The sequence below is a fragment of the Lissotriton vulgaris genome, chromosome 5 (assembly GCF_964263255.1).
Source record: "Lissotriton vulgaris chromosome 5, aLisVul1.2, whole genome shotgun sequence".
Classification (NCBI taxonomy): domain Eukaryota; kingdom Metazoa; phylum Chordata; class Amphibia; order Caudata; family Salamandridae; genus Lissotriton; species Lissotriton vulgaris.
In genome coordinates, this window is record NC_141693.1 from 66,114,129 (window position 1) to 66,141,551 (window position 27,423).

Here is a 27,423-nt window from a genome sequence, read left to right on the forward strand (position 1 = left end):
CTCGTACCGGTCCACAATAGAATTGAAAAGTGACACGAAGGAAGTTTAGAATATTCATTTAAACTATCGTGCTCTAATATGCATTAAGGGTGCCATGACTATGAAACAAACGTAAAACAGAAATGTCATTAGAATGATTATTAAACCATATACAATGAAATTCGACAGTTTGCCTATAACTCCCCCCCCCCCCCCCCCCCTGCGAAGCTGAGTGATTATAGATTTCTGGGCTCAGTGGCAGACCCGATACCGTTGGCATACATAGACGGCTGTTCTACATCCCAGGCAGTGCAGTCTCGTCCCTGGACCGGTTCTCGTGTCTTCAACCCTATGTCCTGGGTTATATATTAAAACCTGCATGTACTAGAAACAACTGGATTTCTGTGTTATGTCTAGGTAATAGTGTCTAGCCAGAGACTCATAAGGATCGTTTTTGTTTGACCGTTAGTCACCACAGGCTCAGCATGCCAAAGTCAGGGACAAATCACTGGAACAGATTGAGGGGCATACAGCGTTGTTTAAGGGCAACATAACCCATATAACATGGGAGGCAAATATAACAATGGGTTATTGACATGCATGCGACACTGTATGAAGTCACTGCAAATTCCCCTGTTGTATATTGCATTGAGATTAAAGGACACAAGGGGGCAGTGTAATTAACGCCCATCTGTAGGTTGTGTGCAGGTGTCGGAGTGCATGGGGTCACTGTGCATTGATTGTCAGTAGATCATGTGTGTTACCCTTACAATCTGAATGCTGCACACAAAGTAGAAATATTTCTTCTCATCCTTGAATTGATCAAAATACATCTCACCTTCAGGAGTTCCCACGCTGGCTCCTCACACTGGTTTTCTATCTCCGTTATCAGGGCATTGAGAGAAGTGATTTGATTGGAAAATTTGGTGATATTTGCATTTTCTACCAGGGTGATTTTCTTCTCCATCTCCTTCAGTCTCCTGTGCAGTCTTTGCTCGTTCTCTTTCAGAAGCTGCCGCAGTTTTTCAAACTCAGAGTCAATTTTCTGCTTCTCAGTTGTTAACTTGTCCTGTCAGAAGCAAAGAAAAGCTGGTTAGATATTGTGAAGTCTCCTACAAGCACTGCCATCCTAAAGGGGAGAGTCTGGAGGGGGAGGGCTCAGGTTCTTTCAAATATCAGAACACTAATGTGCTTTTTCTCATATTTGAACAAACAGTCTCCTTAAGTACATTCCCTTCTACCATATCACGTCCTTCTCAAGCTCCTATGCTCTCCCCACAGACACCTCACAAACCACAGAGAGGTCAGAAGTTGTAAAGCTGCGGGGAAGTTTGATCCATGGAGAAAGTACAACGGAGAGAACCGACTGCAGGATGAGACAGTCAAAGACCCAGAGACAGACTGAGTGGAGAGACTGGCTGAATTCAAGTAGGAGTGAGTGTGACTGACACTCGAGCATGAACATGAGATGGAGCCAGGAACTTTCAAGATGGAAGACAGGAGATTTGAGGGGGTGGGGAATAACCCTATGTTGCCACAACACTGGATGTGCAGAGGGCATTGTGACACAACCTACTCTGTCCCTCTTTTAGAGTGATGAGGAGGGTAATTTCACACTGGAAATAGAAGTATTCTGCTTTTCAATGGATAATTACCAGAAATAATCACAGTTACTGCACCAGTTTCTGCAGGTAGTTCACAAATTCCTATAGAAGATGGGCTTGGAGGTTGGTTACACATCTCGTCCTAAGACAGGAGGGTGAGAGTTTTAAGGCGAGGTACGTTTCACCCCAGCCTGGAATAGCAGGGTTTCAGCTCCTGAGAGAGGAGGTCTCTTTGGCGTCACCATGAACAGCTGGAATCAGAAATACTGAGGAGTCAGGTATGTATTCACTCCTGGTGGAGGATTAAACTAGTTTACAGATAGAGGGTTGTGGTCCTGTGCCACTAGTAGGCAGGTAGAGGTTCGTGCTCCTCTATGTGTAACTATTATAGAGAAAGAAGATTGTGTTACTGTGCTTTGCCAATAGTATACAGTAAGAGAGCTGTGCTCCTGTGATGTGACACTCATATACTGATAGAGGTTCGTGCTCCTTTAATGTGTGACCATTTCTTATAATGATGTGTTTCTGTAGTGGGTCATCAGTCCTGAAAGGGGTCGCACTCATGGCTCTACTTGGTAGAGGGTTGTGGCCTTGAGTCACCAGTCCTAATAAGGAAAGTGTTCATGTGTTGTGTGAAACTGTAATGGTATAGCTCCCTGAAGCCCAAGTGGGACCGAGGTTTATATTTTTTTTTATTAGATTGTAAATGTGTATTTGCAACATATGGGATAAACCTTTAGCGGGCTGGTGTTTGCAAATATAAGAAGTTCAGTCAAAAGGTCTGCTGTGGTTTCATAAATGAAAACATATAGTTTTACTTGTTGGTGTAGTTTTGCAGCTTGAAGACTTTTTGGATTCACTATGCTGTGTATTATTCCGCCATCTAGTGGTTGTGTCCAGAATTGTGGTATTTCTTCTCTTTTCCTTTTTTTGTGTGGCCCAGGTGGGAGTCGACATTCCACCATTCCTGAAGAAGCTCCCACCTTTGGTCGCCATCTTCGGACCCTTTTTTCTTGTCTTGTGTGATCTTCTTTTGTTGATCCATTTCATTATGATTGCAATTTCATCCTCCTTTCCTCCCGTCTCATCTTTCTGGCGGAGGAGGGTCAGATCGCTAGTGAATCCAGAAAGTCTTCAAGCTGCAGAACGACACCGACAGGTAAGAAACTATACGTTTTGCAGAGTGAATCTTTCTGGATTCACTATGCTGTGCATAGACTTAGTAGCGGTTTGTCCTTATTATGGTGGTTGGGTGGAAGATGAGCACTGGTTTCTGAAAATGTGTTGTAAGACCTTCTGACCCACTTGCGTTCCTTATTCATTTGAATATCCACACAGTAGTGCTTAGTGAATTTATGCACTGAAGACCAGGTTGCAGCTTGGCAAATGTCTTGAATTGGTGTGTTTGCTGGAAACGCAATTGCTGCTCCTTTCTTCCTTGTAGAGTGAGCTTGAGTTGATCCTTGTAAGTGTTGCCCTGCCTGCTTGTGGCAGAGTTGAATGGTTTGTGCAATCCACCGTGCAATGGTGATTTTGGTGACGGGCCATCCCAAAAAACTGCTGGCAAAGGATACAAACAGCTGCTTCATTTTCCTGCACTCCTTTGTCCTTTCTATATAGTTCATCACAGCCCTTCTGGCGTCTAGTGTGCTTAGCGCCCTTTCTGTGCTTGTAGTAGGTTTTTGGAAAAAACTCAGTATTTGGATTGTTTGGTTAATGTGGAATCGAGACACCACCTTTGGCATTAAGTGTGGGTCCGTTCTCATTACAATCCGGTTGCAGTGTATTTGTAGGTAGGGCTCTTGGAGTGTTAGCGCTTGCAATTCACTTACTCTTCGTAGCAACGCAATAGCCACTAAGAAGGCAGTCTTTAGTGTGAGCATATGCAGTGTAGCCTTGTGAATAGGTTCAAAGGGCGCCTTCATCAATTGAGTTAGCACCACGATGAGGTCCTATTTTGGTGCTGGCATCCTTTTTAGGGGTACAATCCGATTAGCTCCGTCCAGAAATCTTTTCACAACTTTGGAGGTGAAGAAACTCTTCCCCGTTTCTCCCCTTGTGTAAGCTACTATCACAGCTACTTGCACCCTTAGGGATGTGTAGCTTAATTTGCTTTGTAGCAGGTGTTTTAAGCATCCTAGTACTGTGGATTCTCTTGTGATCTTCTGTTGTAGTTTGTCCTTAATGCACCATTGGAAGAACCTTTGCCATTTTGCTATGTAGCACTTTCTTATTGTCGGTCTCCTTGACTCCCTGAGTACTGCCTGAGTGCTTGCTGGTAGTTTGAGATTCGCAAATTCTAGGTTTTCAGGAGCCATGCTGAGGCTCTCTGGGTGTAGCACCCTTCCGTCCTGCATTGTTAACAGGTCCCTTCTTCTTGGGAATCTGTGTGCTGGTTCTTGTGCCATTTCTGCTATCTGCGAGAACTAGGACTGTCTGGCCCACTGAGGTGCTACCAGTATTAGCGTCATGTTGCTGATCTTGCATTTGTCGAGTACCCTGTGTATCATTGGTATTGGGGGGAAAGCGCATGCAAATGTCTTTGACCAACTTATCCATAGCGCATTCGCTTGTAACCGATGGCCTGGTTGTCTGGATGGAAAGATTTGGTGTTTTGCATTCTGGTGTGTTGCAAATAGGTCTATTTGTGGTGTTCCCCACCTTTGGAATATTTTTTCTATTTCCTGCTGGTTGATCTCCCATTCGTGGGATGCGGACATCTGCCTGCTGAGTCGTTCTGCTTCCACATTGTCCTTCCTTGGGAGATGTATTGCTAGTAGGTCTATCCTTAGAGGGATGGCCCATGTGCATATTTCCTGTGCTGGCCCCGATAGTGCTACTGATTGTGTTTCCCCTTGCTTTTTGATGTAGCACATGGTAGTCGTGTTGTCCATTTGGATCAACACCTTGTTTCCGTACAGTTGCTTTTGAAAGGTTTTTAAGGCTAGGAACACAGTTTTTAGTTCTAGGTAGTTGATGTATCTGACCGCATCTTGCTGAGACCATAGACCCCTCACCTTGAGCTTCTTCATGTGTGCGCCACACCCCAGCTGGGAGGCTTCCGTTGTGATGGCCACTGTTGGAGTTGGTTGTGTGAATGGTTTCCCCTGTGATATGTTTTCCTTGTTCCACCACGCCATTTCCTGATGCACTGTGTGTGCGACAATCACTATATCTTCCCAACTCCCTGTTGCCTGTGACCATTGCTTCTGTATCTATTCCTGGAATAGCCTCATGTGGAGTCAAATATTTGGGTCCAGGTGGATGCATGATGCCATCATCCCATTAGCTTGCTCACTGTCCACACTGTCGGAACGTTGCCCTTGCGGTAAAGACGTGTCTCTTTCAGTATCGCCAATGTTCTCTTCCTGCTGGGGAACACTTTGGCCTGTATGGTGTCGATCTCCGCCAGGTCGGTTGATGATTTTTCCCAATGAATTGAGAATAACACCTGATCACCCTATCTTTCAAGAGTGCTATGTGCCAGATGCATGGAAAACGGCACAAGTAATTCCCCTGAAGAAAAAAGCCACCTTGCATATCTCCCAGCTACAGAATCTTCGCCCTATCTCCCTTCTCCCTTTTTGTGGGAAAGTGGTAGAGAAGGTAGTAAATTTACAACTTATGAAATTTGTTGAGGAGAACTCTCTTCTCCACTCAACACAGTCAGGGTTTAGAGCGGGTCACTCAGAGTCGGCGGTTCTTTTCTCCACAGAATGCCCGAGACAACTAGCAGATGAGGGGCAGACCGCAGCGTTGGTTTTATTAGATCTAAGTGCAGCTTTCGACACCATGCTGCACTCAACGTTGCTGTCTCGCCTCTCAGACATGGGAATTGAGGGATCCGCACTGAAATGGATAAAATCATTTTTAGAAAACAGGAGCTTTCAGGTGCAATGCCCCCCTTATAAATCCTTCCCTCGAAAGCTCACACATGGGGTTCCTCAAGGCACCAGTTTGAGCCCCACGTTATTCAATCTCTATATGGAGCCCTTAGCTCATATCGTGGAAGCTTTTGGAGTGGATATCTTCACATACGCTGACGATACCCAACTAATCATTAGACTCACTGACAACCAGGCAGAGGATGCCACTAATTTTTCCAACTGCATGCTTTCTGTGGCAGGGTGGATGAACAACAACTGTCTGAGCCTTAATGGCGACAAAACAGAATTGCTAGTGGTTGGTAAATCCCCCTCTGCCTGGTCGCAGGCCTGGTGGCCAATAGAACTAGGGGCATTTCCCCGTTCGGTGGAGTCTGTCAGAAATCTAGGAATTATGGTGGACGCGGAGCTTTCATTTAAGCATCAGATTAGTAAAATCACAGGAAAATGCTTCGGAATACTTAAAACACTCAGAAAAGTCCTGGACCTACTCCCCATTGGTGCCAGGAAAACACTCATTCATGCCCTAGTCACGCCTCATTTAGACTATGGCAATGCTCTTCTCCTTGGCCTAAACAAAAAAGGTATCCACCAGCTGCAATGTGTCCAAAATGCTGCTGCGCGTCTGGTGCTCAACCTTCCACGCAGAGCATCAGGGAAAATGGCACTATCTGAACTTCACTGGCTCCCTATAGAGGAGCGAATTAGGTTTAAGGCTCTCTGCTTTGCCCATCGCATTGCCCAGGGAAAAGGCCCAAGGTACTTACGAAACCTTCTCACTATTCATCGTCCCACCCGAAACCTAAGATCCGCCGGAGCAATGTTGTTCCAACTTCCTCGTGTTCGCAAAGCCAGGAGGGGAGGGGCTCCTTTAGATTTCTTGCCAGTAAACACTGGAACAAGCTTACTCTTGATTTACGTATGGAGCCCTCTGAAATGAGATTCAGGCAAAAATTGAAAACTCATCTTTTCCCACGAAAATAACAGTCTCTCGCAGTCGGGGATCCTGGTGAGCCCCAGACACCAACCTCTCGGGGAGCAGTAGCATCTCTCAGGGCGGGGACACACTGTTTAAGTGTAACCATGCGCTTTAGAAATGGTTTATTATTATTATTATTATTATTATTATTATTATTATTAACCCCAGTTGGCTGTATGAACGAGCCAGTCATCGAGGTAGGGATATAAGTATATCCCTTGTCTTTGTAAGTGCGCTGCTACTGCAGGTAGGCATTTTGTAAACACCCTTAGTGCGGATTTGAGTCCGAATGCCAGTACTATGAACTGGTAATGAGTTTGGTTGATCACAAACCTTAGAAGACGTTTGTGCTGGTGGTTGATTGGGATGTGTAAGTACACGTCCTTTAAATATATAGTTGCCATGTAATCCCCTTGTATTTGGGGTATTACCTCTTGCAGGGTAATCATTTTGAATCTTTGAGTCCTTATGAACTTGTTCAAGAACCTTAGATCTAGGATGGTCTTAGTGTTGTGTCCACCTTTGGCACAAGGAAATAAGTGGAGTAAACCCCCTTGTTCCTCTGGTTGTGCGGTACTACCTCTATCGCCTCCTTACTGAGCAGTTCTTGTGCTTCTAGTCGCAAGAGCGAAATTTGTGTGCCTTGTGTCTTGGTTTTCTGTTGGAGGGTTGTTTCTCTAGCTCTATGCAGTATCCGTATTGTATGATGTTTAGTATCTGTCTGTTGTGACCTTGCTCCACTCCTTGAGGAAGTCCTTTATCCTGCCTCCTACTGGGGTTGTGTGTTCGTGGGACTGTTTGTTTGGAATGTCAGGTTTCTGTTTTTCCCTATGTCTTTGTGCCCACGTCGAGGTGTTGCTAGGGTGGGTGGTGGCTTCATTGTGAAGTCACTTGGAGGTAGGCTGTTGGACTCCTCTTCGCGTCTGTACTCGTCCATTTCCGCACCCTCTAAAGGACTATCCCCGGGGCTGATACGGCCAGTTCTGCTGCTGCTGTCCCTGCTGCTGCTAGCCTTGGTTGTTCTCTGGGTAGCCTTCCTGGAACGTCTGATGCGATGTGGTAAGCATGTTGCCTCCTCTACCATTGGGCCGTCTCGTGGGTGTGCCCCATCTCAGCCCACTGAACTGCAATGTTCCCATGGACCTTGCTGTCTCGTTGTCCTTCTTGAGCTGCGTCAACTTGTCGTAAACTGGTGTGCCGAACAGTTGCTCTCCATTAAAAGGTGTATTCAGGATGTTGCGTTGCACCTCTGGCTTGAATTCCGAAATTCGGAGCCATGCGTGTATTCTCTCGGTCACTCCCATTATCATTAGTCTGCTTGAGGTTTCTGCAGCATCCAAGGCCGATTTTAGGGATGTGTTCACCATGCTTTTGCCTTCTTATACCAGGTGAGCTGCTCTTTGTTAGTACGGATCTGGTAGGTGCCTTAGGAGCTGCCCCACTTCATCCCAGTGTTGGTTTGCTGCCTGTTGATCAGGGTGTTGGAGTTTGCAATGCACCAAGGGATTGACGAATTTCTCTCTACCCTTCTCCTGGTGAGACTCATCCTCCTACTCTCCTTGTCTGGAGGTGGTCCGGCATTAGTGGGCACATTGGCCCTCTTCCTAGCCGTTGCTGCAGTTGGCTGGTACTGACCCTTGGATGTATGCAGGGTCCTTTAAAGAATGTTTATACTTCTTCTCTGTTCTTTGAGTCACCGTTTTGCATACTGCTGGTTCCTTAAAGGCCTCTCTTCATGGTTCCAGCAGACTAAGGAGCATGTTTGGCTCCTAGTTTGTTGAGGCAGTAGAGTCGAGGAGAAAGCATGCCTTGGGCGTCTTCTCCTCCCATTTTTACCCCATAAGTTTGTGCAGCCTTTTGGACGACGAAGTTGTAGACCCCCATGCCGCGTGGCGGCGAGGGCCTCGGCCCCCGAAGGGTAAGTGTCTACCCCTTCTTACGGCGATTCGACTTAGATATCTTGCCATTCAAGGTCTTGTGCCTCCGAGGACGTTGAGTTCTGGTAGGATTGCAGATCCTCGTCGCCTTCTTCCTCGAAATAAGAGTCTTCGCCCCCTGTTCCTCGAGTGGTTTGGGTGTTTCGGGCAGTTCGGCGTCCTGGTCGTCTCTTTCAACTTCGAGCGCGGGCTTCGGCGGGATGGTGTATTGGCTCATCTTGCCGTCGAAGTCCTTTTTCTGCTGCAGGATGCTCGCCATTTCGGCCTCGACCCTCCTCTTCTTCTTCTCCATCTCAGTGGCATGTTCGGCCTCGAGGATGGGAGTGCCTCCTCGGCCCTTCCTTTCTCTGCGCCGAGGTGTCATTTTCGAGGGCAACCTTCAACGACATAGGTTTTTCAAGGGCTTTTGCAGATTGGGAGTGCTTTTCGAAGGATCCGCTCGGCTGACCGTCCTTGGTTGTGCTTCGCCTTTCTCTGCCTCTCCCTTACTCCGAGGGTCTTGGGTGTAAACGCCGAGCACGAGTTGCCGTCTTCCATGCTGTGGTCGAGCAGCAAGCAGAGGTTGCAGACTGGATGCTGGTCCTTCTTGGCGTATTTGTGGTGGCACTTGGTGTAAAACTTGAACTGTGTTTTGTCCATCCCCGCACTCAGGACGCCCCCTGCGAGCGCATTCTCGGTAGATCGTTGAGATCTTGGTCGTAAACCTTCTCACTAGTCATCCCGGTCACCTGACCTGTAGTCCGGTGTAGCAGAACCTTTATTTTCGTTGATTTTCTGTACTTTTCTTTGATTCCTCATCCAAAAACTCTGGAACTCTTCGGCAACGATCCCTACCCAACAGCAAAAAAAGAATCTGAAGATGACGACCAAATGGTGGGAGCGTCGACGTCACGAAATGGTGGAATGTCGACGCCCCCCCGGGCCACGCCCCCCCCCCCTCCAAAAAAGAACTAATGCTACGATTCCGGACCCAACCACGAAGTGAGGAGTGTCTCTTGCGCTCAGTAGTGACCAAAAGATGACGTGCAGGAGAGTAGACTACTAGTGCCAATAATGTATTCTGAATTACATTTCTAGAGAAACAATTATCAGCCATGATCTCTTGGCTAAAAACAAATTTGCATGAATTATTTTAGTGATATTTAAAGTCATACCCCATGGCAAATCTAATGTGCAGCTTCTTAACTACATTTGGAATATCATTGGCATATATTCTGCTTATAGAATTGTAATGACAAGTGTAATTGTAATTACATTTATATAGCACTTACTACCAGACGACGCATTGAAGCACTTTCACCAGGCAGCATACTGCCCCGGAACCCAAGGCCAATGGGTATTCCAGTGTTGTTAGTTAATGTTTGTTATAGGAACTAGTCATGTTCACTAAAATAACTCACTCCATGCATTCACTGTAGTTTCTCTGTGGAGCACTGAATTAACAAGAGTTACGAGGGACCATTGGTGGAGCGTGCAGGTATGTGAGTTTATGCAACTACCATGAAAGAACCTATAGTTTATCACCCCCATGATTATGTAACAGTTGTTTTAGAATGTCATATTGCAGGAACCTGTAGATTGCCAAAGTTAAAGGAAAGTCCTCTTTTGAGATTGGGCTGATCAATGTTGCTTTTCAAAAGGAGATGGCAGGGGTTGCGAAAGATACGCTTCACTGATTGATTATGAAAGGGGTTTTGTTACATCATTCCTAATTTGAAATTATAGTCCTCCACCGTGTTGTCAATACAGCGTGTTTCTACCCTTTGTGGACCTCTGTAGGGTCTTCATCAGGACAGGGTTCCTACTTTTGGGGACATGTTGACTATGCGAAACATCTGCCCTCTGCGTCGCAGAACGTGATTGGGTAACTTATGCCCTGTGCCAGGGCAACAGCACAGATTGTAATCAATAAACTGAATGATAGGGTATGTCTCCAGAATGGTAAACAGGTGTCTGACTGCATGTGAAACTGATCTGAACTTTTGTGTGGCCAGGTAATCATGCTGATATAACGTGTGCACAAAGGCCTAGTCCTACCGATGATAAAGCAAAGCTCAGAACCTGGGGGTGACCTGGAAGACCGTGTATACTCGCATAACTGAGATGGCACTACTTTCCATGTCCTGAGTTACCCACCTAAACTGGTGGTGGCCGCGTACCAAGTTCTGCGATTCATTAGTTGTGACCAAACCTTTTTTCTGTGTCAGATGAGAGTGAAGTCTACTGTAAAGTTCTGCTTTGGTGCGAATTCCAGGCCCATGCGCTAACCTTCCGTGTGCATTTCCAGTGCACGTAGGTACTGTGGATGTGTAGCACGTGTGTGGTAATACAACACTTTCTGGTGGGGGTCTGAGTTCTGGGATAGTGGGGCCCATTTCAGATGGTTCTTTTTTAGCATGGCACAAGATGGAGGGTGGATACAGCTTCCCCCCATTGGAAGTATACTGACTGAATTCCTGCAGTCGGATGGTGAAGAACCAGACACTAAAGTGAGTGAGTATGTAGACAGGGCATCCCGGTGAAATTCAGTTAAATCCTTATTAGCAGATGGTTGCTATTTAGTCCTTTCCAAGCACTGCCCTTTAGTAGATGGTAGGATGGATGGTTGACAGCAGTTTCTATTGTTAAGAGATGAAGATTCTGGGCACGTCCTGTCCTTTTGTCTGTCCCTCATCACTGCTTCAGGACTGCTGATGACAGCCAGGTACAGGGATCTCGCACTTCCTTGTGCCCCTGTTTTGGACACTCCTGCTGAAGGCAGCATCATTGCTGCCTCCTTTGAGTGTCATCACCTTGTGCAAAGGCGGTGTCTGAGACACATCCAGAAAATGTCAAGATAATCAAACCAAACCAGTTCCAATCCAGTCCCTGTAAAATGGGTATACTAAAAATCAGACTCAACCCCCTCCACCCTGATCCCCCCCTCCCCCCCCCCTCCCCCAGGCACCGGCACTTTTGTTTGAATTCCAATGTCTTCTTGACCAAGGAATGCTTTACATAGTACTCATAGGACTGCTGTGTGCCCATGGTCGGAGTCTGACTAACAGACAGGCTCCCATCCCAGAGGGGAGGGGACACAACATGAAGTCTGAACAGCTTTATAGGAGATCTGAAGTGCCTAGCACCTAGAAGCCAGCTTGATGAGAAAGGGAATGAGTGTCAGGCACTACAGCCTGCCATGGAGAGAAGCCTAGTATATTTCCAGCATGGAAAACACCCAGAGAGAGTCGACCCAGGACACATCAAGTCAAAGTGCATCAGTAGTCTGGCAAAAAGTGTGTGTGTGTGGGGGGGGGGGGGGGGATGTGGGGGTTACTGCAACTGAAACCCAGCTTCTCACAAAAGCGGACTGCCATTAGGAGAACAGCCAGGAGACATCTGTGTTGTGTGGGGTCTTCCAGTCTCCCTGGGCAGTTCCCGTTATGAACTGAGCCAAAACATTCAAGGGAGAACTATCCCAAAAAGAACTATCATTAACCTTTGGTGTGAAAGCACCGATCCGACCTGGCAGCCGCAACTGCCACTGACAGCCATTCCCTGAAGACCCTGCCCCGACGTCGAAACTGCTATGACGGAGCTCTCGTACGCAACTGGCCTGGGGGCCACACCGGTCAAAGACGAGCATCGCAGTGCAGGCTCTGCTGAACTGATTACCAGCAGTCCTTGACCTGAGTGAAGCTGTTGCTACAGCTCCACACAACTGAAGCTGCTGCTAAAGGAACGGGTGCGCCGGGCATGCCCGCCAATGCCACCAGAGCCATAACCCCACCAAAGAGGCAGAGAGAAATCCGCACTCGGAGCGATTTGTATGCGTCAGCTCTTGAGGCAAAAGCGATCTAAATGAGCCAGGTGGGCGATCTAGAGCCCGCTGCACCTGTGCTTGAATAAAGCCTACGCTGAGAGGACATCCATGGACCATAGACATTGAAACTCCTACAGAGGGACGAGGGCGCCAGAGGGGGCGCTGCGCCTTCCTGGAGATCGAAATAGATGCAATCGTGTAATTGTACCTTTATTGAACTGTGATATTTCATTTTTCTGTGAACTTAAAGGTCTTTCTTTCGAACTATAAATAAGAACAAGGCTGGACAGAATAGATTGTATCTGTTGACTTCTGAGGGCTTTCCCCGCCCTCTATCTCCATGAGAAGCCTTTGACGGCTCAATCTGGCCACAGTAGGACAGAGCCCTGGACACCAGAAGCAAACAACCTCACCCGCCACGATTGGGGATCCCTTGCACTCTCTACCCTGATCAGCGCCACCCTCTCTTCACCCCCACACACAGTCTGACTGCGCAAACCCCCTGAGCCTGGTGCACAGAGCTGCGATCTGGTGCACCATGGTTTAAAGCAATGAACGGGCACTCAGCTGTCAGTACTATCAGGAGTAGAGTACAAGCGAGGTAACAACAACCACTAAAGAATGAAGAGTACACTTTAGGAAAAACACTTCATGAAAAACTCTCCCACAGTTATCAGATACCATGAAATGTTTATGGAAATGACACCTTCTTTAACTTTATCATCACTGACACATGATGAACTATCACAACCGTAATGTCCGAGTGATGATAAATGTGCACTATTCCTGAGATGTTACAGGCAGCCCTTTCTACCAGTCTGAATCAGGGCATTGTGTCCTAGTTCAACTATGCCCCATCTTTGTAACAGCAGTTTAATGCAGGCATAAAATATGACACATCAAACTGTGGCCGATTTATGAGACTGCTGCAGAAAAAGCTTGCAATGAGGATTGAGTTAAACAGATAATGTCCGAGAACAGAGGTTAAAGCTGGGTTGTGCTACATTGTTTCCAGATTTAGAAATGCATATCTCCTGGGGAAGGGACATGTTCCGAAACATGTCAAGATTAAAGGGCATCTGATTTGAAACTAATGAACAAGCCGTAGGTTAAAATAAGCTATGAAAATTGCTTTGCTTTGAAACAGAAGATAATTACATGGAGTGTGTGTACTCTAGAAGCCTGAAAATGGCCAAACCTTCAGTTTCTCTGTACCCATGGGTATGCCATGGGGTTGGATATACCAGGGGGCTGGATATACCATTCATATGGCTCGATCAAAAGTCCCCAGCTCCACATCTTAAAAAGAAACTCATCAACACAATGTTGGAGCTTCTGTTTTCCATTTAGTATTTAGATCAGTGGTTCTTAACCTTTTGACTTCTGTGGACCCCCAGTTAATCATTACTGAAATCCGGAACACCCGCTGAGTTATTATTGGAATCTGGGGACCTCTGGCTTAAGCAATTTCGAAGATTTAAATCGTAAAACAATACACAAAATATTGTGAAATACGCATTCATTAACCTCTTAAGCGCTGCTGACGGCCAACGGTCGTCACGAGCGCTACCTCCCCAGTGCTGCGCACGACCATTGAACATCCATTCAGCAGTAGTTCCAATGGACAGCGCAGCACTGGGAAGGGATAGTTGCGAAGCAGCTAAGGTGTTAAACAAATATACAATTTGCTTCTTTACGTACATACACTTTATTAATATATATTTTTATTTTCTAATATTTCGTGGACCCCCCCTCAGTAGGTGTTGCAGACCACAAAAGGTCCCCTGACAACAGGTTAAGAACCACTGATCTAGATGAACGCTATTAAATATTCTGCGCTTCAGTGATGTATATGCAATGTACCAGCATAACTACACTGCTAAGACCTCGGCTTAGGAAGGGCCTTACAGCAGGTGTGCTCAGACCAATGGATGGATATATAACTCCAGATCCATACAAACACAATCCCACTGAGGTACATATTTACACAGCGGCACAAATGCATGTGCATAGAGATGCATATAAGATTGTGCAGTATCACAGATTGTTATTTCCAGTGCCTGCACCGTACTCGGAGGCACCCACTCATACAGATGCACAGTGTGCACACTCACAAATGCTTGTAGAGACACTCTTCAGTCATGCATAAACAAACTCACAGATGCTTACACTCATAGAGATGCACACGTTGTGAAGTCACATACATATAGATGTTTACACAAACCCACAGATGCACACTCTCCAGACACACCCATGCATACACATACTTACACACAGATGCATATTTATATAATCTCACAGATGTATATATCCAGACCCGGGGATACACAAGCTCAGAGGCACACACTCATACAGATGCAAACATTTATTTGCACTCTCACAAATACGACCAGACTGTGTGATGTGAGAACTCACAGACATTCACATATGGAAGTACAAACTCAGAGCAAATAAATTCAGACAACAGCATTCACATCCTTGAAACACACATGCACATTTACTGGCATATTCTGATGCTCAAAATGCATACATACAAAGACAAAACACAAAGACTGAACCATGCCCACAAAAATACACAACTATAGAGATACACAGGCATGCATGCACACCCAAAGATAACTCCGGAACCATCCATCGAAGCACACATACTGTAACATGTCTGCACACTAACATACCCACACATACACTCACAGATATAAACTCACTGCCAGATGCCACACATGTAAATACATACATGAATACACATTACGTAAGTATGTAATTAAGTATTACCTTAGGGTGAGCAGAGTCATTGTTTGTTGTTGTTTGTTTTAAGACACACCCTTGGCTGGTTTCTTACCAAATGTCCAACAGCAGTGACTCTGGTCAGTATATTTACCTAGTGTGTGTCACGACCTAGTATGTAGGGGGTCTCATTGGCTTCTGTGGGTCTTTAACTTTAAGAGGTACACACAAAGACACGGGCAAATATAAATACAGACACACAAACACACAGCACTCACTCTGAAGGTTTTACATTGTTCCTCTTCCTTGACCTTAGACCCCAGAATATATTCCTCCTTTTTCTTCAGAAGACGCAGCCAATCTTGAAGTTTTACCTGCAGAGATGGGAGTGCAAGAAATAAGTGTAGATCGGTAGTGTGCAGTCTCTTACCAAACATACCTGCCCAGACTGTAGCAGTACCACATACAGATTTTATGTATCAGTTGTACATATTAAGACTAAGTACCATCCTCAAGTATCACAAACAAGGACACAGACAAGGATGTCACCTATTTGCACACTTTCAAATCTGAAGGACCTAGGGCCAGAGTTCCTGCTCCAGGTAAACTAGCTTCATCACTGGCACTTTTCCTACTTGATAAAGACATTAGTATTTTACACCTAAACTCATAAAAATACTTAGATTGGAAACTACTTTAAAAAAGAAACTTTGTCCTAGTGACATTTTCAAAGCACTAAGTGAGAGTATCTATAACCCCAGCGCAGAATAAACAAGTGAACATTCATGTTGCCGTACGACTAGGGGAATTAGAACACCAGACTTTAAGCTGTACTACTACTGTGCACAGGCACGGCACACACACACACAAACACACACACTAGTGGATACACTCTCTGCCATATATGGCTCCCTAAGCAATTGAGCAAGACGCAGCACATCAATACCCTCGAGTGCCCTTATTGGGAAGGCACCTTGACAGCGCCCGACTGAATTAAACTCAGTCAATAGTGCATGACTGGCCTGTAAGGGCCTCAGAAGACGCTCAGCCTGCCCTGAGCTCTACACCCAGGAACCGTCCCCGACCCACCACCCGCTTTACTCAATCACAGCTGACAGGCTGACCCTCAACAGAATAAAAGGGCAGAGAATAACTAAGATAGCGATTTATTTCCTCGGTGGCGCCTATATAGACTTAGCCACCGTCAGCAGGCGGATACAACCTACACTGGTGGAAAGATTTGCCTACATACGTATGCACGCCATTTGTGAAGCACACTACTCATCCTTTCTGTTGGAACCAGGAGCCTGCAAAGCACTCGTTACTCTGAATGCTGCAATGCAACGCTCACCTGACCAGTACATTATACGCTACTACACAGACATCTGCCCCATTGATTACAGATAAAGCTAAATGGTAAACACACCTGGCCACACAATTACCGAGCGAAAAGGGCTCTATTGCTTCAAACAAGCTGACAAATGGTCGACTAAGACTACTTCAGTTAAACTTTTTGCATCAAGCCTACAGCACCCCATTAAAACAAGCCACATATAGTGTAGCGGCTCTAACAACTGCATAAGTTGCCCCGCACCTGGTCTGGCACTGTCCCCAAATTGCAGCATTTGGGTGCAGATATTCGAGTGTGTGTCTAGAAAACTGCCCTTTTAGGGTACCCCAAGTGACTACCTGCAACACTCAGGAGATTTGTCCCGCTCGCACTGCTGCTGGCAAAACTTAGTGCAACATCATTGACTTAAGCAACCTGGGTGGGAGCTGAGCCCCTAGCCCGTCGGACCACACGGCTCATTGACTGAGGAGTCTGATGACCTGATGCCACGGGCAGGATCTGGTTTGAGTATGAACTTGTCAAGCAGTAAAATTGAGCCATCCCGGAGGAAACCAGACCTATTACTGGAGGCGGGACAATGTAAAGTTGTCACACTAAATCTAACCACAGCTAAAACCTTTGACTTGAAAACCACCATCGGTGGAGTAACCATCAGAAGCAAATCCCTTTCCAAGGCGGTCAAACATTGAACCAACCCTCTGCCAGAACCTACAGTCCCTGCATCAGGCGACAAATTAAATGACATTAACCTCTTCTCCACCAAATCGGATCGAACATTATCATTTCATACCCCGCACATCCAACCATCTCCCATTCCTTCACCACCAAATGGTACTCCTGCAGTAGATTCATGCATGGGGATCTATCGAATATTTCTAGGTAACCTCCTTTCCTTCATCCATCATCAACCCGCTCAAAGGATAGCACCTTCAACCACACTATCATCATCTCCTTCAGTTAAGGAAAACTCTTAGGAGGGTCACATCTTTCCCTTGCTAAAGAAACCATCCCTGGACCTAGCGACTTCAACAACTTCTGCCCCATTACCTACCTTACAGGAGCACATTAGAAAGAATAATCTGTCACAGGAGGACCAAACTGTCTCCGTACCAGACTGCACCCTGAGACAGCTACATTCCAAGTAGTAGATCACGCCCTCCTTCTCAGCAACAAGACCACCCCTGACTTGCTTAATACTGGTCTCATGTTTGGAGGCACATATGACAGTATAGTGCCGTTCGGATTACTCCTTCGTCCCACCTTGCTGTTCTCCATGATTTTTCAGACTTCCCAGGCACGATCTCGCAGGACTGCAGATGGCTAGCCATGCCACTTGAAATGGCCAAGCTGTGCACATTACGTCACTGGAGGTAGTCCTCCCTCCCCCGTCGACTGAATGGCTCCTTACACTGTATCACTTAGTGCAACATGAAAAAAAATCACATACTATAAATGACCAATTACAAATCTATGAGGTGGTCTCAAGACCTTTCATGACAGCAGTGTTAGAATCTCTTGCCTGCACCCCACACCCGCGTGAGACACACTGACCAATGAACAAAACCCCTATCATACTGAACCAGATGGTACCTGCTGGCTCACTGACACTGCATGCACCACTGCAGGCTTCCCAACACACTTGACTCTTATCAGGCTCTTTTCCTTTCTCCCCACTCTCTCCCTTTTCCCACACCCTCCTACTACCCCTTATGCCTAACAGTGCCCCCACTGCATTGGAGAGTACACACACTGCAACCAGTTTACCCTCACACCGAGGACGTGATCTCACCCCGCCTATGATAGTCAGAAGATGATATTTGTCCGCTTAACCTGTACCACATGAGTACCGTCTTCCCTAAGCCAGTCCCATTTTAATACTTAATGCGCCCTCCTTTACTCCCCCTTTGTTTCCTTCTTCTTTATTCTGTATTGTAATGGGATACCTAAGACACCTGAAACCTTTCCTTGACACCACTGACCTAAAAATGGCAACACAGGCACTAGTCGTCTCCAGACTAGAAATTGGGTGCTCTACCCTCGCAGGTCTACCCAAAAACTCTTTTGCCCCATTGAAAGCCTGCCTCAACTCCGCCGCCAGACTCCTAACAGGGTCAAAGAAATTAGACCATATCTCTCCCCACCTCACAGCCTTAAACTGGCTTCCTCTGGAGGCCAGAATCCAACTTAAGCTGGTTTGCATCACTCACAAGGCACCATACTCCAAGACCCCAGCTTTGCTCACCCAGAAACTCGTGATATCTGGAGGATTCAGAAACTCATGATCCGACAGACATTTTGCTCCAACCAGCACGCCTGCAGAAAAAAAAAACAAGCATTTACAATGCAATGGTCTCGGCATTGTTAAAGTTAGAGCTATTGGCATTGCGCATGATATTATTTTTATTTATGTTTTTGTTTTTAAAACATAAATAAATGACATTGTCATTTACAATGCTAATAGCTCTAACTTTTGCAATGCCGGGACCGTTGCATTGTAAATGCTTGTAATTGGAGTGTGTGAAGCCGCTAGGAGCGCAGCCCTTCCTGGAAATGGGCCTGCTCGGGAAATCCTAATTACTGGAGGATTAGAGGCTTGAGCGCTAACAGCGCCAAAGCGTGTGCCTGTACAACCAGCCTATAACTCCAGCAGCCGGGCTCGATCATTACAGAGATCGAAGGGATACCCCGAGCAAGATCTGTCGATCGATAAAGAACAACGTCCGGCACCCGAGAACTCTAATAACTTGAGACGGATTGATTCGGGCATCTTTAGTATGCTACAAGCAACATGTTGGGCCACATGCTGCACTGCACGTCGGTGCGCAATGCAAACCTACGAGTCATGTTGTGCACCGCTGCGATGCACAGAGCAGTCCACGCTGTTCATGTGCCCCAAGCTCCTCACAGCTTGCACAGGCACTCTGAACTCCTCTCGCTTGTTAATATTAGTCCTGGTATGTCTTAAAGACAGAATGCCCCAATTATTATTCTGTGTCACTGCGAGGCAGCGGTATAGCAAGCGAGAATGCTGTGCGGCATCATAATAAAGGGAGAGCCTCGAGGCTACACGAAGGGAATAAAGGATTCAACTGTTAATGTACCAAAACTACTCACAGTAGGCATATGTGCTTTATTCTCTCCCTGGCTGCACACGAGGATGTGGAGTAACGGCCAGAGCTGTTGACTTTGAGGTTTGAGTTTCGGCATCGGCTCAACATCCTGTGATTCTGGCCAAATAATCTCCCCGTGTCTACCAATATATGAATGTATCCTTGTGTAATGTAACTGCGGCTCATGTAAAGCGCTCCAATACTCCGCTATATAAAATGGCCACAAAAAATGTACACCACTCTAACAGACTGTGTGCTGTCTAAGATCCTGGGATGCCCTTGTAGCTCAAGTCCCCCAGGAGTTGCTGTTTCCGTTTCGGCAGGGATGCAGGGTCGAGGCATTGTCGTACCCTGCTGCGACCTGGAACAAAGGCCCCTGGTTCTCGGAACGCAATCGCTGGGACAGAGCTGCGCTGGGACGGAGACAGCATTTTCACGGAGAGCAGAGGGACTCGCTATGATCACTGGTCATTTGCCTGCTGGGCCACGAAGTAAGCGCTTGATGCCGGGCAGCGCTGCAAACATACCGGGAGACCCGGGTCCATCCAGGCGGGTCCTACTGCTTTACACACTTCGCATTGGAAAAACAAGAGGAGCCGAAGAAAGAAAACAAACACTTACATCGTCCTCGCGCGCTCCGTGGACGGCCGCAGCCCCGGGTCTGCCGCGGCCGGTCCTGCAGTAAGGGGCACGGCGCATGCGTAAGCCCGAAACCTTCCATGGGGCACGGCGCGTGCGCAAGCAGCGGGGGGTATAGCTAGCGTCTCAGCTTCCGAGGAGGACAGTGCGTTCGCGCGCGCGTGGCCGGCGCAAATCGCCTTGCGCGCGGCCAGGACTGTCCTCCTCGGAAGCTGAGCCACTAACTATAGATCTCTGGCGAGAGCGAGCGAAGCTCGCTTCTAGCCGAGACCTAAAAATACACCGCGCTCGACAAGGGCCGCGCGCTGGCACCCAGCGTCCGCGTGCCGCACCGGGCTTTCATTACGCTGAATTCTAGGCCGAGTGCCGGGCAGGTCATTCACAGGCTCGCGGGAAGACGAAGGAATTATGAAAAGCGCAGTGGGAACAACCACTGGTTGAATGCGCACCACCCAGAGCAGAACGGGGGCATTCCTGGGTATTAAAACGCAAGGAAACCTGCTACCTCTTTCCACACGCTCGACAGCTAATCTTTCGATGCATTATTAATACCGAGACAGTAGGGACATGACGCCCCAGGGTGCGTTCTCCACCTGTTTGCAAGCCTCCGGACTGTGCTGTCCCACTTCTATACCTAGCCGAGCAGAATCCAACATTCATGCCCGTGCTGTGCTTTACAACCAAGCCAACGTGCATTTAATTGCTTCACGAAACTCAACCTGGCCCCTCTGTGTACGTGTATTGTAGAAAAACGTGTGATGCTGACGGTCACCAAAATAGAAATAGAGGAGGCAGTGTCGCGGCGGATAATCTGAGCTCAAGCAGCAACTCTCGTAGAACCAGAAAAATATTCGCCTTGCAGGGGCGGTGAGGCTCCTTCGACACACAAAACCGGCTCAATTAACGTAGATTTTTGCACACCTTAGCCTAATAGGTGCGTGAAATAAGCAATTTGTGATTAAAATTTCACGTGCGAGTCACATAATTAGGCTAAGCGCAGCAGAGTGCATTTATAGCAGTCGAAAATGTGCCAGTAGTGTGGTTTTTCCAGTGTCTTAACATTTATAGCGGCTAGGACTGTTGCAGGCGTGGTAGCCCTGTAAAATTCAGCAAACTCACCCATTCTTACATTTGAAGATATTCTAAATGTAAAGATAGGGCCCAACCTTGAAACCTCAGAAAAACTATTCCAGTTAAAAAGGCAAACCAAATGCTTTCCAATATGGTACAGGCATAACACCATGATATTTCACACATTGGAAGAGGTTTCTTTAGGGATAAAAGAAAATAAATACATGTGCAAAAATGCACTTTCCAAATCATTTCCATGTGCATATTTTCCACTGAGGGGGAAATCGACAAGTGATTTTTTGCAAATAGTAGTAGTACTCGAAAGCTATGCTCTGAAAATTCTTTGAGCGTACCTAAAAAAACAAATAAACAGCTTGGAATCTACAAATTATGAGGAAACATAAGACAGTAGGTGTACGAAGTACGATTCTTTTTGGAATCCAGGAACAGCTTCTCATTTAGAAATATATCACAACCCCAACTGGCGGGAAATGTTGTGGGAGGGCACTAGTTAAGGTCAGCAACTGATCAATGGCTTCCAAACATTACTGCTATCACAACAAACAAATGATACATATATTTCTGACTAATAAATGGGAGATGGGAGCCCCACCCACACTTTTACGCTCCCTCTTATTCGCACTTTTAAAGGGTTTCAAACATTATTTTACGGGTTGGAAAAACAGATGCACAGTAGTAAAAATCCCTTTCACGTATCACTGGAGTTGCGATTGCAAAAGTGATATATATGAGAGAGAGAGAGCGCTCAATAGCGATGTTTTAAGCATGACCTTTGAAGGACCAAAAAACGCATTTTTTCTTATTCTTCCCAGATTTAGACTTACAGAATCCGAGCTAGTAGGGGACGGTTGCAGTAGAAAAAGACGACCACACTCTCCTGGCACATTATAAATGTACAACACAATCCTTGCCAACTGTATTAAAATCGCAACAAGAGCAGTTGAGAGTCTAACACGAACAAAAAAAGAAGCAATATGGACTATATTTCAGAACTTTCTGCTCAAATGTGCTTTCACAGTTTCCGCTCAGCCAGATTGCAATTAGCAAAAACAAGAGGAGGAGCCGAAGAAAGAAAACAAACACTTACATCGTCCTCGCGGGCTCCGTGGACGGCCACAGCCCCGGGTCTGCCGCGGCCGGTCCTGCAGTAAGGGGCACGGCGCATGCGTAAGCCCGAAACCTTCCATGGGGCACGGCGCATGCGCAAGCAGCGGGAGGTATAGCTAGCGTCTCAGCTTCCAAAAAGGAAAGCGCGTTTGTGCGCGCGTGGCCGGCACAAATCGCCTTTCGCGCGGCCAGGACTGTCCTCCTCGGAAGCTGAGCCGCTAACAATAGATATCTGGCGAGAGCGAGCTTCGCTCGCTTCTAGCCGAGACCTAAAAAGTATCATGAACATAGGGGAACAATGTGAATGACAGAGGGCGATCATTAGTCTGTAGTCCTTTTTTGCAATTTTTTGTAGCACAAAATGTGCAATGTTGCATTTTGCACTGAAATTCATTGAAAGTAGCCAATTTCGCACATTAAGGCGTTATTTCATACACTGGACAAAATCAAAGCCGCCGAACTTCTCCATTTCTGCCTGGACATTAGTCCGCATTTTACCTTAGGCGGTACACTACTGTATCGACCGCCAGGCTACGTCGGAAATTTTATTGGATCTTTGGAGGAGGTTATCGTGCCACGAGCCTTACGCTTCTCTCGCTTCTTACTGCTGGGCGATTTTAATATACATGTGGATTCTGCTAACACCACTGAAGCTACTCGTCTTAGTGAGACTTTCAGCATGGCTCACCTCTCCCAATGGGTCGACGCTCCCACACATGTGGGAGGTCATGTTCTTGACTTAATCTGCACTAATTTTGAGATTAGTCTGTCCCCCCCAATGCCTATGGTGTGGTCCGACCATTATATGATCAAGTTTGCCTGGCAGCTAAATGAGGGTCTGAGGAAAACTCCTTCTATGGTACACCATCCCCGGATTAATGTGATGTCCTTATCTGAGTCCCTTTCCGACACCCGTCCGGCCCCAATGATGGAGCTAGAAGCGACTGTTGATGCATTCAATTCTTGGATAGCGAACGGTGTCGCCACCTCCACTAATGTGGGGGGTGTCCGGCGAATGCGGTCACGACCCTCCCAACCATGGTTCACGCATGCCCTGCGAGAACAGAAGCTGGTCTGCAAAAAACTAGAGCGAGCATGGAGACAAGCCTACCTGCCTGCCGCAAAGAAATCTTTACGAGCAGCCCAAATGGACTATTATGCTGCGATCAAGACAGCTAAAAGTAGGTATTATTCGGACAGAATTGAGAAGGCGGATAACAACAGCAAAGAGATCTTCTCAATTGTCCAAAACTTTCTATCTCCCTGTGCTGCCCAACCCCAGCTCCCTTCTTCCGCCCAATGGTGTGAAGAACTGTCCTGCTATTTTACGGACAAAATTGCAAAAATACAATCGGACTTAGAAATGGCTCAAAAGTCCCTTACGACTCCTCCTGTCCTACTTGGATCGGATAGACTATGTCTACAGGACCAACTCGTTGCCTTCCTCCCGGCCTCGGAACTGGACATACGGCAAATCCTGACCGCTTTAAAGTCTGGATCTCCCTCAGACCCCTGCCCAGCCAGGGTTTTGGGCGGGATAACGGACACCATTACTCAAGAGGTGACGCACATCATTAACCTCTCCCTTTCCACGGCCATGATCCCGAGAAGTTGGAAGGAGGCAAAGCTGCTCCCTTTATTAAAAAAGGCCGGTTCAGACCCAGCACTACCATCGAGCTATCGGCCCATTTCACTGTTGCCAGCTCTGGCGAAGGTGTGTGAAAAGGTGGCCTTTAAACAACTGGACAGCTTCATTGAGTCCTCTCACGCCCTACATCCTGCTCAGTCAGGATTCAGAGCTGCCTACAGTACCGAGACAGCTCTAGTTGAGGTTTTGGAGGCTGTTCGTGAGTGCCTGGACGGAGGTGGCAGAGCGGTCCTGATTTTATTGGACCTCTCTGCCGCCTTCGATACGGTCCCACATGCCTTACTGATTGACAGACTGCGTGCTGTTGGCATCTCTGGGTTGGCCCTTGACTGGCTGTCATCATTCCTGAGTGATAGAACTCAACAGGTCTGGATGCCCCCCTATTCGTCGGCCCCGAAGAGACTGTCAACTGGAGTCCCGCAGGGTTCTACGTTAAGCCCTTTACTGTTTAACGTTTATATGACCTCTCTACTTTATCTGGCGGAACATCTGGGAGCCAAGATAATAGCATATGCTGATGACACTCAGTTGCTATTCACATGGCCTAAGGGTGTGTCCGATCCATCAGCAGTCCAGCATTGTCTGTCGGAAGTTTTCAGGTGGCTTGCACAAGTCCAACTTAAGTGCAACGAAGATAAGTCCGAGGTCTTATTCTTCGGCTACTTCCCTGACAATTTCAAGGACCAGATTTGGCCCCCGGACCTGCCCTGTCCCAGTGCGACGGGAGGCCCAGCTAAGAACCTGGGGGTCTGGTTCGGTCAGGATCTAAAGTTTGCGGATCACATAAAAAAATTGACCGGCATTTGCTTTGGCAACTTGCGTGCCCTGAGGAAATTCTTTCCTCTTCTGCCTAGGGCAGCCAAGGAGTCTGTCCTTCGAGCTCTGATCCTATCCCGGCTCGACTACGCCAATGCCTTATTCAGTGGTCTACCTGCGTACATGGTTCACCGCCTGCAGGTGATACAAAACGCTGCAGTACGTCTGCTTTTCTCTCTCCCAAGGAGGTCAAGCGTGCGTAGCCACTTACGCAGTCTGCACTGGCTACCAGTACCACATCGAATTCTGTTTAAAATTCTTGTGTTGGCATTCAGAGCAGTCCATGGCCAGGGACCAACATATCTGCAGAAAAGGTTTTCATTCTACACCCCCAACCGTGCCCTTCGATCGGCCAATCTATGTTTACTAACCACCCCTAAATTCAAATATGCACGTATGGGAGGTCAATCCATTTCAGTTAAAGCAGCCTCTGCCTGGAATGCTCTCCCCCTTTCCCTCAGAGCCTCGCCAACCATTTCTGTGTTTAAGAAAGATCTCAAGACTCACTTGTTCAATGCCCCTCTCTTGTAGTTCATCCAGGCTTTGCTCCAGCACTTATGTTCTCAATTCACTCACCGCGCCAGGATACCCCGTGGTAACAGAGCGCGCTATAAAAGTTTTAATAAACATAAACATAATAAACATAAACTTTTGTCAAAATGTAATGTAAATTCACGTCCAGAAAAAAATGTATGTAAATTTCGCACTCTCTGCAATGGTTTCTAGGTTTCGAACAGCAATAACGTCCTTTCAACTGAAATTATTTAAGAGAACATCTACATATGCAACCATGCACAAATGCGCAGCTGTCATCATGGGTATTACAGAGATGTGCACCAGAGTAATTATTTTAATAAAAAATTGGACTTCTGACCAGTCAGTGTAAGAAAATACGTCTGTGTAGCTTGTGAAACCGCGGTCCTCTCCATTAATGCAAGGCAGCTACATACCACTTAATAGCACGTTCCTTTTTCTAAGGCAACCGGCAGAAACGCATTCAATCCCCTGTCATGTTAGGGCAACGAAGGCGCATTGGCCACAACAGTAATACATATATCACGTGGAGTCTGATGGAGCTGGCTGTTCCGGGGCCTGTGTGAGTAATAAAAGTTGCTGCTGTTGACATATTGTGGATTTCTGCGCCTAAATCCTTCCAAGCTTCTTTCACTGACTTTTATGCTATTTACAGTATTCGAGGGCCCCAGTATCAGAAACAATTCCAGATGCATATCGAATCAGGAATGCTTTTCATGAGATTTCACGTAAAACCCTTTCAGGAGGGGTATACATAAAACGTTCAATGAAAAGTTTTGTTTTATATGTTTGCTCACCTTTCCCACGCACATTCCAGTCCTACACAAAAATGACCCGAGGAACCACTGTAAAATCGAACCCCCCTCCGCGCCAACAAGATTCTTAACCCCTAAAGTGCTTAAAGTGGACGGCCGCAGCCCCGAGTCTGCCGCGGCCGGTCCTGCAGTAAGGGCCACGGCGCATGCGTAAGGCCGAAACCTTCCATGGGGCACGGCGCATGCGCAAGCAGCGGGAGGTATTGCCAGCATCTCAGCTTCCGAGGAAGACAGCGCGTTCACGCGCGCGTGGCCGGCGCAAATCGCCTTGCGCGCGGCCAGGACTGTCCTCCTGGGAAGCTGAGCCGCTAACAATAAGGTCTCTGGCGAGAGCGAGCTTCGCTCGCTTCTAGCCGAGACCTAAAAACATGCAATCGGGCCTTCTCTGGGGCCGCCCCAAGAATATTGAACTCACTCCCGCCCACCATCAGAAGACTTCCATCTTTGGCACTTTTTAACAAGCATTTACAATGCAACGGTTTCGCCTTTGTAAAAGTTAGAGCTATTGGCATTGTAAATGACAAATTTTTAGGTTTTGCCTGCAAGTGCTCACGTAGTGAGCATGCGCTAAAAAACCTATTGAGTTCTATATATGATCGATGACCCGCCTCTGCCTCTCATTGGCTAGCTCCATAAATGGAGGCTAGCCATTGGGAGACAGAGGCTGTCAATCGCGCTTTCTCCAGAAAACGCGATTCGGGGGCGTTTCTGGTGCTTTTTTTAAGCCCCGCCCCTTTGTCCCGGGCCGCGCTGCGATTGGCTGCCGGCCCGGGACACCCCCGTGACGTCATTCCCGGGCCGCGCTGTGATTGGCTGCCGGCCCGGGACACCCCCGTGACGTCAGCCAATCACAGCGCGGCCCGGGACCTCTTCGCTTCTCCCGCCTCTCTGGCTTCCCTGTCCCTCTCTCTCATCTCTCCTGTCTTACCCAGTCGCGTATCTAGGGGGGGGGCGGGTGGGGCCGTTTGAAGAGAAACTGCTGCGTGCCGCCACGCCACCACTGAAGGACTGGGTTCTTTAAGACCCAGCGGTGCCAGGGGACAACACCTGAAACCTTCGTGGGTAACCTGCTCCGGCGTACAAATGACAGAGACACGGGACACTTCCTTCGGCGTCAAAGATTCAAGGTTTATTTGCTGCAGGGAAACACAGAAATCACGGAAGTACAACGAGTGTAGTTCGGGGAGACTGCTTCAAATTGGTTCTGTGGATCGCTCCTTTTATACACGATTCTCCCATAGGTTTGCATAGCAGACAAAAGTTTACAACCCGGTTCCCACAATTATCCCCGAGAGGGGTCGCTTTGGTCACTTTGATACTCATAAGGTCCGGAACATAAGTGCGGAAACATTTTGGCGGTTCCCAACTGTAAAAACCCATCTTCCCACCATTAGTACATTCC

General features: G+C 47.2%; 1 protein-coding gene across 1 annotated transcript in view; it reads right to left on the reverse strand.

The window, feature by feature from the left end:
• Positions 1-27,423, reverse strand: part of LOC147710187 (E3 ubiquitin-protein ligase TRIM39-like) — a 115,181-nt gene that overhangs the window by 56,115 nt on the left and 31,643 nt on the right. The window contains exons 2-3 of the mRNA XM_086920871.1: positions 15,188-15,283; positions 818-1,048 (exon numbers count right to left, since the gene is read on the reverse strand). Coding sequence (XP_086776997.1) covers positions 818-1,048; positions 15,188-15,283 — 327 coding nt within the window. The remainder of the gene's footprint in view (positions 1-817; positions 1,049-15,187; positions 15,284-27,423) is intronic.